Consider the following 13,261-nt stretch of genomic DNA (forward strand, 5'->3'; position numbering starts at 1 on the left):
ATCAATACAGTCCCTAATGAAGAGTCCCTCCCCAGCAGCCCTAATAAGTCCCCTTCAGATACTGGAAGGCTGCCGTGAGGTCTCCACGCAGCCTTTTCTTCTCCAGGCAGAACAGCCCCAACTTCCTCAGCCTGTCTTCATATGGGAGGTGCTCCAGTCCCCTGATCATCGTCGTGGCCCTTCTCTGCACTTGTTCCAACAGTTCCATGTCCTTTTTATGTTGAGGACACCAGATCTGTACTGATTCGAAGAAAAATCCAGGAACAAACTTGCCAACAGAGTTTCAAGTTGACAAGCAGGTATTCTTTATTGTGCCTCCGGGAGACACGGGGGATAGCTCCTCCTAAGGTGTGTCCCTGAATTGCTATACAGGTCATCCTTATATGGTTACATCATTTTCCAAAAGGTTTCCGGCATGCATACAAAATGTGGTGGTCTTTAAGGGTCGTTTACTTTTCCCAACAAGCTTAATTAACATTACAGACATAGCAATCATCCTGGCCTTCTACTTATCAGTTAGTTTAACTGCTCTCATCCTGGACATCTGCTAGTCCGGGATACTCCCTAGTAGATGCTTACACCAGTTTAATGGGTTTATTAACACCTCAAGCATAGCAATCATCCTGTCCTTTTACTTATCTGTTTATCTGTGCCCACCCTGGACATCTGTTAGTCACAGATACTCCCCATCCCCAGGTCCTGTCCTTCTATTCTGCTTTTCTCACACCTTTTGTACTGAGGCCCCGAGGTCCTGAAACCATGTCATCTACCTTCAAGCACCGCAGTTATTTTCCATTACTTAGCCATCAAACTTAACATTACTTAGAACTGATTACATTTTGTACTTTTGTGCCTCCTTGTTTCAAATCCGCCCTTTTTCTGTCCTTTTGCAAATTCTTTTGCAACATTTTATATACTACCATTACCATCTAGAGTCTTTTTGAAATAGTTTCCTGTTTCTATTTGTTTAAATTTCATTTCTTTTTCCAATCTTCATAATTTATCATAGTTCGTTTACAATTCCAGAAAGAAAATTTTTGTTACACGACAAGTAATCAATACTGAAAAAATTAATATTAATAACCAGTTGCCTTAACCAGGAGAGATTAAGTAACCATGAGGTTAACTTTTTCTTCAAACCCCCAGGAGGTATCATCCTTGAAATATCTTAGTTTGTTTCCAAATTTCCTCCAGATCTGTTTCAGGAACAACAACTTTCAATGCTTCTTGTTTCACTTGGATTATATCAATGGTTTTAGTTTCTATTTCCTCTATGGTTTCTGAGATATTTTATGATTGTCTTCTCTAATTTACTTACTCCCAAAAATAGAATTAGCCATCTCACAAAACTATGAAATTAGCAAAACTTCTAACCCAGGTTCCGAGATGGGGTATCACAGCACCCAAGGTGCATGCCCCCTTCCAGTTGGGGGTAGGGTCTTATAAGCATTTTCTCCACATAACCAATGCCACCCTTTCCCTTCAGGAACGGGCCACCACTGAACCACAATACCATCTATATTAATAGTGTGATTGCAATTTGAATAGTGACTTACACCTGCGGCATTTAAACAAACCTCATACTCTGGTTCCTGGTGTAATACATCTTTGTACACAGGTATAATATTCTTTACTTCAATTAGGATTAACTATTCCAAATCTTAAATTTGTCCATGAGATAGTGTTGGAAATTGGAATGCCAATTAACGGAAGGCCCTGATCTTCTCCTGATTTAGGCAACTGTGCACACACCCAACCATCACTACAATTAACAACTTTAGTAACATTCTGCATTAATTTCAAGTAAGTATTAGTCCCAAGCTAGTATGTCAGTTATCACATAAATCCAAATTACGACTGATACAATTTCATATGTGAAGGTCCTGAAGGTTCAATCCACCATGTCTTCTCAGGTTCTCATGCTTTCTTCATTTTTGAAGAAAGGTTGTTCCTTTATCTTCACTGCTGTAAAGGTGGTCAATATTATCTGGTACAGTCCGCTCCACTTCTCCTGTAGAGTATCTCCTGAAAAATTCTTAACATAAACCCAGTCTCTGGATCTAAAAGGGTGAGTTGGATAATCCATGCCTCTCGCTCTTGTCCCCAGTATTCTCTTATTTCTTCTAACTGTTTTCCCAGATTGATCAGAAACCCTAGGAGATAACCTTCTCCCACTTCCAGAAGACTTTCTCCTTTAAACTGGGACTGATGTGATCTTTCATATAGAATTTTACATGGAATAGCCTCTTCTTTCGACCAAGGTTTAGATCAAATTCTCAGTAGAGCCAGTGGTAAAGCTTGGTATCAATATCTTGACATATTTTACTAATCTGTTGTTTGATCATCTTTTCTATTTGCCCACTGGCCTTCCTGTAAGGAACATGTAGTTGCCAATCAATTTCTAATTTTTGCTAATTTCTTGTAACTATTTTGCACTAAAGGGGAGCCAAGAAATTGCCTCTGGTACTCCAAAACAAGGTGTTAGACTGTTTAACAGTGTTCCAATTACTTGTCTTGCATTATTTATTCTACAAGGGAATGCTTCTGGCCACCCTGAAAAAGTATTCATTAACACCGACAAATATTGGTCTCAGTAATTCAGAAAAATTTATTTGCCAGTGTTGTCCCAGATAACTTCCTCCCCAGTTGTACCAATTTGATTTCTATTTTCACTTTCAGGATTATTCTTGAGACAGAGCTGACATTGTCACTAGTTGAACTGTTATATAGATTCTTTCCTGCAATTTCTTCATCTAAGTATTTATACGAAGAGTTGCTACCCCAATGAGTTTTGTTATTTTTGTCCTGAACTGGCTTCCAGAGTTGGTTATAGGGGATTACAATTCACCCATCAGGTATCTGAACCCAATCTTCTTTGTTTTCCTCTCCTTTGAGATCTCCAATCAATTTTCTATCCTCCTTTGAATATCTAGGTTTATATTTCTCAATTGTTAGTTTGCCATCAGGGATTAAGGGAATGAGTTTAGATTGTTCAATTTCTTGGCTTCAGACTCACTCAAATTTCACCTTGTTGATGCCCTCGACAGTACATAATAGCTACTTCCTCAGGTAGCTGAACAGCTTTCAGTAGTCATAGAATTTCTGTAGCATGTTTAATCTGTTTCTCCTGTGTGTTCAATGGTCCTTGTTCTTTCCAGATGGCACCATGTGCATGGGCCACACCAAATGCATATTTAGAATCAGTCCAAATATTTATCTTTTTGTCTTTAGCCAATTCCAGGGCACGTTCCAGATGTTTCTTTCAAATCTGGTTGACTTGAATATACAGGTTCATATAGTGGCCAAGCAGTTGTGTGTTAATAGCCTGTTGGTTGTTCCTGCAAAAGGATGCTGGATTGGCCACATCAGTGACCACAATTTCTATATCGTCATGTTGCACAAGGGTGGCCTGGTATTTTAAAAAATCATGAAGGAGACAACCAGTGGGCTTCTTTCTGTTCCAGGAATGCTGATACAACATGGGACACTAGTAAAGTAATTTTTGTCCCAAGGTAAATATGCGGGCCTCTTCAATATTCATGACAACTGCTGCCACAGCCCTTAATTATCCGGGCCATCCTTTGCTCACTTCATTCAGTTGTTTTGAAAAATGCACCACTGCCCTTTTACAGGGTCCTAGTTTCTGAGTAAGGACCACCAAAGCTATTCCCTGTTCTTCATAGGAATATAGCCAAAAGGATTTAGTCACATCCAGAACTCAGAGCTGCAGCTCTCATTAGCTCTGCTTTTAAATTTCTAAAGCCCTCCTCTGCTGAATCAGTCCATTCCAAAAAGAGAGGGGTTTCTTTTAACAGTTCATATAGGGGTCTTACCAGAACACCATAATCATGCATCCAAAGTCTGCCTCATCCAGTCATTCCCAGGAACGTCTGGACCTCCTTGATGGTCGACAGTCGTGGAGTTTGACAAATGGCTTCCAAATAGCAGTTCCAAGTTTTCTCTGTCCTGTTATTTCATATCCTAGGTACGAAACTCAGGTTTGGATTACTTGGGCCTTTTTTCTGGTTACCAAATAACCATTCAGTCCCAGAAAATGCAATAATCCCACCATTCACTGGACACATTCTTCCTTTGTTTCTGTGGCAATTAATAGTTCATCCACATATTGTAAGAGTCCCCGTCTGAGTGGGTGGTTTCCATGATTCTAGTTCCAGGGCCAACTGATTTCGAAAAATCATTGGACTGTTTTAAACCCCTTAGGTAATACTGTCCAAGTTCATTGGGTTTTCTTTACTGTGTCAGGATGTTCCCATTCAGAAGCAAATAAATTTTGGTTTTCTTTGGCCAATGGTAAGCAAGAATCCTTTAAATCCAAGACAGCAAACCATTTCTGATTCAATTTAGTCAATAAGGTATATGGATTAGCTATTACTGAATATCCTCTAAAAATTTGTTGATTCCTGAGATCTTGAACCAATCTGCAACTTTTCTTTACTGGCAAGATAGGAATACTATATTCCAATTCACATTCAATTAAGAATTTATATTTTAAAATTTATCAATAATTTTTTCATTCGCTTTCCTGCAATTTTAGGGGATATTGTTTTTTTCTAATTGGGCAGCCCCCCCCCCCCCCCTGAGAGGGTGAAGTTTTTACAATAGAATAATTATATAAAATAGTAGAAATGATTATGTTCGAGAAATTTATAAATCAGTAGTGAGGTTTTGTATATTAAAAATGTTGTAACTTTGCAATTTTGTATCACGGTTGTTCTGTAATCAGTGTTGCAATGATATGTGTATGGGTGGATTTAGAAAGGTATGTACTGGAGACTATACCCAAATGGAACCTATGCATAAGGTAGCCAGAAGAGCATACCAGAAGCTGATAAGAAAATGCTAGCGTCCACACAAGGATTGGGATATATCCAAGTAAGGAAAAGGTCCTGAGGAAGACTTCTACTTCATCTGAGGAAGACTCCTTACTTCATCAGGACGACCACCAGAGGGGGCGACGCAGGCGCAGAAGAGGCTGATGTCGTAATAAACTGATGTAGCAATCTTTGATGCATATGTATTAGCCAATGATGTAATCTGTGTTGAATATGTATTAGTTACGAAATTTTTAGTGTATAAATTATGAACGCGATGTGACGGGAATCGGAACCAGATTTGGGTGCGTACCCCTGGTTCCCGGCGCCTCAATAAAGCACCTCATATAACCATCCCGGTGGTTATGTGTTTGTCTCGACGCTAACATTTTGGCACCCCAGGTGGGACCTCGCGGGCATTGCTGAGGCGGATCGCGCTTCGATCCTGCTCCAGCCGGCACCGAGAGTTCTCGGGGAGCCATCGACCGCGACCGACCTCCGCTGCTCACGACGGACCTCTGATACGGTAAGAAAGGTGCTTTTGATCTAGGTTACGGTACCGACTTTTGGTAAATGTATGGTATTGACCTTTGGTAAAGGTCTGGTAAAAAGCCTGCCTGTTACACGCAGCAAAAAGCTGTGTGTGTGGCTGGGCTAGTAGTAAAGCCTGCCTGTTAGACGTGGCGAAAGCTGCGCTTGGTTGGGGCTAGAGAGCTCTCGGGGTAAAAGCCTAGGCATCGTCCGTTAGACAGTAGCGAAAGCTCTGCAGGTTCGGCAAACGTGGTTCGGTATTGGTATTTATGCTGCAGGAACAGCATCGGTGTAGATCAAGTGTTGTAACTTAGTGTTATACAGGAAACAAGTTTTCCTTAGGATTTGTGGTACAAAAGGAAACTCCTTTGTACTCACAAGATGTCGCCGATTCCCAAGTCCTCTCCACTAGGCTGTTTGCTAAGCCATTGGAAGGAAGGGGGATTTGGACAAAGTATGCGGAAAAACAAATTGATTGAATATTGTAACGTTTGGTGGACACAGTATCAACTAGGGGATCAGGAAAAGTGGCCTGAAAATGGGACTCTGGAATATAATACTATTTTGCAGCTAATGTTGTTTTGTAGAAGGGAAGAAAAATGGGATGAAGTGCCGTATGTAGACCTTTTCTTTACTTTGAGGAATAATAAGGAATGGCAGAAGTCTTGTGGGATTTTAGTTGTTAAAGCAAATGCAAATGAACAATGTAAAGGATGTGTTACTGAGAAGAAGTGTGTTGGATGTTTTGCTGTAGAAAATAGTTTGCAGCACCAGAAAGATGATGAAAATCTTGATTTGGCAGTGGCTCCGCTTGCACCGCTAGTAGCAAAGGAAGAAAGGGGGGAGGAGAATGATAGTGATAATGGTCTTGAGAGTGAGAGTGATTGTGATTGCAGAGAGACAGAGATTCCTGCTACTCCAGTTTCACACCAAACTCGTCAGAGGGGAGAAGGGAAAAAGAAAGTACAGACTCGGGCGTCCCAGGCACCTAGTGCAGTGCTTGCGCCTTTAAGACAGGGAGTTGGAACAGAAGGACCTGTGTATGTTAAAGTGCCCTTTTCTCCTGGGGATTTGGTTATCTGGAAACAATCAGCAGGGAACATACAGAGAGAATCCTGATAGGGTAGCCCGTGTAATGAAAATGATCATTAAAACCCAGAATCCAGACTGGGATGATATTCAGATGCTTTTAGACACCCTTATGGATTCAACAGAAAAGGAAATGGTGTTGCGGGCTGCAAGAGAAAGGGTCCGGGAGGATATATGACAGGGATTGGTTGAAGGAAATGTAGATCAAAATTTTCCTACAGAGGATCCAATGTGGGATTATAACACGGCAAGGGGAATGAGGAATTTGCGCAGATATCAAGATTGGGTGATTGTTGGAGTGCAGAATGCTATGCCTAAAACAATAAATTGGTCAAAACTATATAATGTAAGGCAGGAAAAGACAGAATCACCATCTGCTTTCCTGGAAAGACTTAAAGAGACAGCAAAGAAATATACAGATCTGGATGTGGAAACTGAACAGGCTAAGGTACAATTAGCTTTGATCTTTTTGTGACAGTCTCAGGATGACATTAGGAAGAAATTGCAGAAGCTGGAGGGAGACCAAGACTCTGTGAGGCTCATGCTCTGCCAGGGAGGAAACTTAGACAGATTGCTAGGACAAGTAGCTTGGAAGGTGTATAACAATAGAGAAAAAGAGAGTTCCCGGAGGCAACAGCAAAATCTATTGGCAGTGGTCCAGGGGAGAGAACAGGGGCAGTTTCACTAACACTAGAGGTAGAGAAAAAGAGAGAGAGGCAACAGCAAAAATTGGCAGTGGCAGGGGAGAGAACAGGGACGAGGATGTGCGGGGAGGAAGAGGAGGATTCTATAACCCGAGTACAGGAGTAAATGTGGAAAGAATAGGATATAATCAGTGTGCAAACTGCAAACAGGAGGGACACTGGAAAAATGAATGTCCGTTAAGGGGAAGAATTATGTCTCCAAGGAACCCTTTTGTGGGATCGGAAGTAGCTCAGGCAATGGTGCTGGGGGAATATAATAATCAAAGCTGACTAACCGAAGCAAGAGTTAAGGAGCCCCTTGTGAAAATACAATTGGGAGAAGAAGAAGTAAAATTTTTAGTGGACACAGGGGCTACCTATTCCGTCTTAAATGACTTACATGGAAGGTTAGGGAAAAAGACAACCACAATCGTAGGGGCCACAGGGAAGGAGGAAACACGGCCGTTCCTACAACCCCTAGATTTGCGATTTGGGGGGAAAGAGTTGACACATGAATTTCTGTATATGCCTGAATGTCCTGTTCCTCTTTTAGGAAGAGATCTGTTAGCTAAATTGGATGCAACAATTATTTTTGAAGATGGTGAATTAATAATGCAGATTCCGGAATCTAAAGCAGGACAAATTTTGGTTTTAAAAGATAAACCTATTGCTCGAATCCCCGAGGAGGTAGAACAAGCTGTAATACCGACAGTTTGGGAAACAGAAATTCCAGGAAAATCAAAAACTGCTCAGCCAGTAATAGTGGAATTAAAGGATGGAGCTAGGCCAGTAAGAGTTAAACAATATCCCCTGAAATTAGAAGCAAGATATGGAATTATAAAAACCATTGAGAAATTTTTAAAATACCAAATTTTAGAAGAATGTGAATCAGAATATAACACCCCAATTTTTCCAGTGAAGAAGCCTAATGGTGAGTACAGGTTAGTCCAGGATCTGAGGGCTATAAATGAAATAACAAAAGATATCCACCCAGTGGTTGCAAACCCTTACACATTGTTAACATCTGTGAAGGAAAAGTATAAATGGTTTACAGTGATTGATTTAAAAGACGCCTTTTTCTGCATTCCTCTTGACAAAAATAGCAGGAAATTGTTTGCATTTGAATGGGAAAACCCACAGAATGGACGAAAGACCCAATTAACATGGACCAGACTCCCACAGGGATTTAAGAACAGTCCAACTCTCTTCGGAAACCAGCTGGCCAAAGAACTGGAAACATGGACCACTCGAGGAAAAATACAGGTACCAAGGTCACAATATCTCCTATTGCAATACGTTGATGATATCTTTATTGCAACAGAGCAGGAGTCATTGTGTATAAAGGTAACCATTGAAATCTTAAACCAACTAGGCCTGAATGGGTATAAGGTCTCAAAAGAAAAGGCGCAAATTGCATGCACAACTGTGTTGTATTTAGGATGTGAAATTTCACAAGGACAGCGAAAGCTGGGAATAAATCGCATAGAGGCAATTTGTGCCATTCCAGAACCACGGAACTTACATGAGTTAAGAACATTTCTGGGTATGGCAGGGTGGTGCAGATTATGGATAATGGACTATGGACTCATAGCCAAACCCCTGTATGAGGCCCAAAAATCACCTGTTCTTGTTTGGGATAAACCACAGAAAGAGGCCTTTAAGAAACTGAAAGAGGCATTAATGAAATCTCCGGCTTTGGGACTCCCAGATCTGACAAAGGACTTTCAGTTATTCGTCCATGAGAGACAGAGATTAGCGCTGGGAGTGTTAACTCAGAAACTTGGGAGCTGGAAGAGACCAGTAGGATATTTCTCAAAACAGCTGGACCCAGTAAGTGCGGGATGGCCTGTATGCTTGAGAGCAGTAGCAGCGACTATTGTTCTAATACAGGAAGCCAGAAAACTGACTTTGGGAAAACACATGGAAGTGTTTGTGCCACATATGGTGACAACCGTCTTGGAACAAAAAGGGGGGTACTGGTTATCCCCTAGCAGGATGATGAAATATCAAGCGATCTTAACAGAACAAGATGATGTAAGCTTAAAGACTACTAACCTGTTAAATCCAGCAGCCTTTCTAGGAACGGACCTAGAAGAAGGGACGCTTGAACACAACTGTATAGAGGTCATCGAGCATACATATGCAAGTAGAACAGATTTAAAGGATGAACCTCTCGAAGAGCCTGACTGGGAACTCTTCACAGATGGTAGCAGCTTTGTGGAAAATGGAACACGGTATGCAGGATATGCTGTAACAACACAGCAAAAGATAATTGAAGCAAAAGCGCTACCTCCCGGAACATCAGCACAACGGGCTGAACTCATAGCTCTTATGAGAGCACTGGAACTGAGTAATGACAAAAAGGTAAATATCTGGACAGATTCAAAATACGCGTTCGGTGTAGTACATATACATGGAGCATTATGGAAAGAACGAGGGCTTCTATCTTCTCAAGGGACTAACATAAAATATCAAAAAGAAATTCTGGAATTAATAATTGCTGTGCAAAAGCCTAAACAGGTGGCCATCATGCATTGTAAAGCACATCAAGGAGGAACTTCAAAGATATCTGAAGGAAATACATTGGCAGACCGGACAGCTCGACAAGTGGCCCGGAAGGTATGGAATGTAATGGCACTGATACCTCTCAAGGTAAGCCCACTCCATACCTATCTCTCACAAGACCCAAACTATTCAAAGGAAGATGAGAAATTGGCAGGACTTCTAAGGGCTCAAAAGAATTCTGAAGGATGGTATATAACAGTAACCGGGCAAATAATAGTGCCGCCAGCTATAATGCGGAAAATCCTACAGAACGAACATCAAAAATGTCATTGGGGTGCGGAAGCATTGGTGACTTATTTAAAGCGAGGAATAATTTCCACACAGATGTTAACCATGGCAAAATCAATAGGGTCAAAATGTGAAATTTGTTTGAAAAATAACCCAATAGTAAGGAGACAGGTTGAAATGGGAAGGATCAGAATAGGGATGGAACCAGGAGATTATTGGCAAATTGATTTTGTGGAATTACCAAAGACGCAAGGGTACAAATACTTATTAGTAGGGGTTGACACCTTTTCTGGATGGCCAGAGGCCCTTCCCTGTCGCACCAATCAGGCAAAAGAGACAGTAAAGTGGTTGCTCAGAGAAATTATTCCACGATTCGGTGTTCCTTTAGGAATATCATCAGACAGAGGTCCACACTTTATCGCAACAATAGTACAGGAGATAAGTAAACTGTTAGGAATATCATGGAATCTACATACTCCCTGGAGACCCCAATCTAGTGGGCAGGTAGAAAAGATGAATCAGACAATAAAAAGACAAATCAGTAAAATATGCCAAGAGGCCAAAATAAAATGGCCACAAGCACTGCCCATTGCCTTGTTGCGAATCAGAATAAAACCTAGAAGTGGAATGTCAGTAAGCCCCTATGAAATCCTCTATGGGAAACCATATGAGGCACCAGAACCTAATCCCAATACCCACATTAAAGGGAATCAGGATGTTTACAATTATGTGCTATCTCTAGGTAAAACCCTAACCAGACTGAGAAGCACCCTGGTGTGGAACAGGCCATTGTCCTTGGAAAATCCAGTGCATGACATTCAGCCAGGAGATCAAGTATACATCCGAAATTGGAATGAGGAACCATTGAAAGAGAAGTGGGACGGACCTCATCAAGTACTGTTAACAACGTTCACTGCAGTAAAGGTAGAAGGGGTGGATTCTTGGATACATTATACGCGGGTAAAAAGAGTTCCAAGAGTCTGGGAAACACAGATGCTAGGCCCTACAAAACTGAAGCTGAAATGTAAATAAGATGTCTGAGTTTCATTACAAAATTTTGATTGTCATCTGGTCATTAACACAATTGACATTCAGTCCTGTTCTAGGAGATTTTCAGAAAAATGATTTAACAAAAACAGGATGCCATTCTGATCTGCAAGTTCACAAAAACCATCCTGAAGGGACCAACACTTTTAAAGGTAAACGATTCTATAGGACTGAAGTTATAGGAAAAAGATCTAAAAGATCAGTGAATCCCACACAGATAATTCAAACATATCACCGAGATCCTGAAGAAAATTTAATGATAGGTCTGATTAAGGATTTCGCAAAAATGAAAAACACAAGTAGAATAACAGCATGTTTGCCGATACCCAAAGCGGCTGGAGAACCGAATGAATGGGGAATAATAACGCTTTCACTTTCAGAAATTAACGGAACAATCACTTGCCAGGAAAAAGAGGTAACGAAAAATATAACAGTGACAGAATATCAAAAGGAAGGTATTCTGGGAACCTCCATAACAAAGTCATTATGTGAAAAGAAACTGAATTCGGAATTTACCTCTTATGAAAAAGGAGTCGGGAAGTGTGTTTATGACAAAGAAACCAAAGTAAACAAACAAGAAACAGTATGGGAATGTGAAAACAAAAACTGGGAGGCGGCTTGGTCAATGAGCATTTTACAGAAATTTCAATATATTGGAAACACATCTTGGTGCCTTAAATGGACAGGAAAGCAAAATATGACAGAAAACATAAACATTGATAATTTGTTGTCCATGAACAGAGTTAGTCGAGATGCTATCAAAAATGTTCCTTGGTGGAATTGTACCAAAATTTTAGATTGTGACTCTGACCCCGAAGAAATCACAATACCTCCAGTTAAAATTGCTTTAATGGCAGGATGCGCATGTCGAGGACTGAGAATTGGAGGAAAAGCGATGTTTCACTCCTGGTTAGACTGTAAATATTCTACGGTGCGTAGCATAGGACATTTTGTTTGGGCAGCAAGTGATGGAACTTGGACTACCCACCTATCAGTGGAAGGTCCAGCTAAAGAAATCACCCTAGGATTACCAACTCTTTGTCCAATTTGGAAAAGGTCACCATTCAAAGGCAAATTAGAAACCCTGCAAATTCGAACAAAAAGAGATATAGATGACAACGACAGTGACGATGAAGACACTTGGCAGGAACCCTCCACAGGAGTTAAAATAGGATGGGCTTTTGAATCCCTATTTGCCCAAGTAGCAGCATATCGAAACAGAGAAATGATTGACAGCCTGATTGGCCAAACAAAAAGATTAGCCAGGATAACAAAGAAAGGATTCAAAGATTTAAATTTGCAATTACAGGCAACAACTAAAATGACTTTGCAGAACAGAATGGCATTAGACATGTTGTTACTTAAGGAACATGGTGTCTGTGAATATTTAAAGGACAGAGTGGATCATTGCTGTATTCACATTCCTAATGTGACTGCAGATATAGAACATGACATTTCTCAACTAACCAAAGTTGAACGAGAACTAGAAAAGGAAAAAGAAAAGGCTGAACAAGATTGGCTAGGGACAATATTTAATAGTCTGGGCCTTCACCTTACTAGATGGATTCGTTCCCTCATACAAACCGCAATTGTAATATTAATTGTGTTTTTGATGACATATCTGATGTATCTTTGTATTCGAAGGGAAATAGCTCGAAACAGTGCTTGGACTCATTGAATCATAGGAGCAGTAACTAGGGAACATCCAAAGAGCCCCACACCTCCACCTACCTATCAAGAGACAATTACCTAAGAGAATGAAAATACTTGCTTAAGTTAAATGAAGTATTTTCAAAGGGGGGAAATGTTAGAGAGGGTGAAGTTTTTACAATAGAATAATTATATAAAATAGTAGAAATGATTATGTTCAAGAAATTTATAAATCAGTAGTGAGGTTTTGTATATTAAAAATGTTGTAACTTTGCAATTTTGTATCACGGTTGTTCTGTAATCAGTGTTGCAATGATATGTGTATGGGTGGATTTAGAAAGGTATGTACTGGAGACTATACCCAAATGGAACCTATGCATAAGGTAGCCAGAAGAGCATACCAGAAGCTGATAAGAAAATGCTAGCGTCCACACAAGGATTGGGATATATCCAAGTAAGGAAAAGGTCCTGAGGAAGACTTCTTACTTCATCTGAGGAAGACTCCTTACTTCATCAGGACGACCACCAGAGGGGGCGACGCAGGCGCAGAAGAGGCTGATGTCGTAATAAACTGATGTAGCAATCTTTGATGCATATGTATTAGCCAATGATGTAATCTGTGTTGAATATGTATTA

General features: G+C 40.5%; 1 protein-coding gene across 1 annotated transcript; it reads left to right on the forward strand.

Moving 5' to 3' along the window:
- The first annotated feature begins 1,386 nt into the window (after positions 1–1,386).
- On the forward strand, positions 1,387–10,960 carry LOC130602343 (protein NYNRIN-like). The gene is made up of 4 exons (XM_057415135.1): positions 1,387–1,408; positions 5,235–5,358; positions 5,951–6,237; positions 7,689–10,960. The coding sequence occupies exons 1-4, from the start codon at positions 1,387–1,389 to the stop codon at positions 10,958–10,960; spliced, it is 3,705 nt and encodes a 1,234-aa protein (XP_057271118.1).
- The last annotated feature ends 2,301 nt before the right edge of the window (positions 10,961–13,261 follow it).

This window comes from Pezoporus wallicus, unplaced genomic scaffold (assembly GCF_028554395.1).
Source record: "Pezoporus wallicus isolate ANWC-B61680 ecotype Strahan unplaced genomic scaffold, APGP_CSIRO_Pwel_v1 contig_4161, whole genome shotgun sequence".
Taxonomy (NCBI): Eukaryota; Metazoa; Chordata; class Aves; order Psittaciformes; family Psittacidae; genus Pezoporus; species Pezoporus wallicus.

Bases quoted from the DNA above. Each gene is read 5' to 3' on its own strand.
- LOC130602343 (XM_057415135.1), top strand. From the start codon at position 1,387: ATGGGGTATCACAGCACCCAAG. The intron at 1,409-5,234 runs GTGCATGCCCCC...TTGGCACCCCAG, and splicing joins GGGGTATCACAGCACCCAAG to GTGGGACCTCGCGGGCATTG. The intron at 6,238-7,688 runs GTGAGAGTGATT...TTCCTCTTTTAG, and splicing joins TAGTGATAATGGTCTTGAGA to GAAGAGATCTGTTAGCTAAA.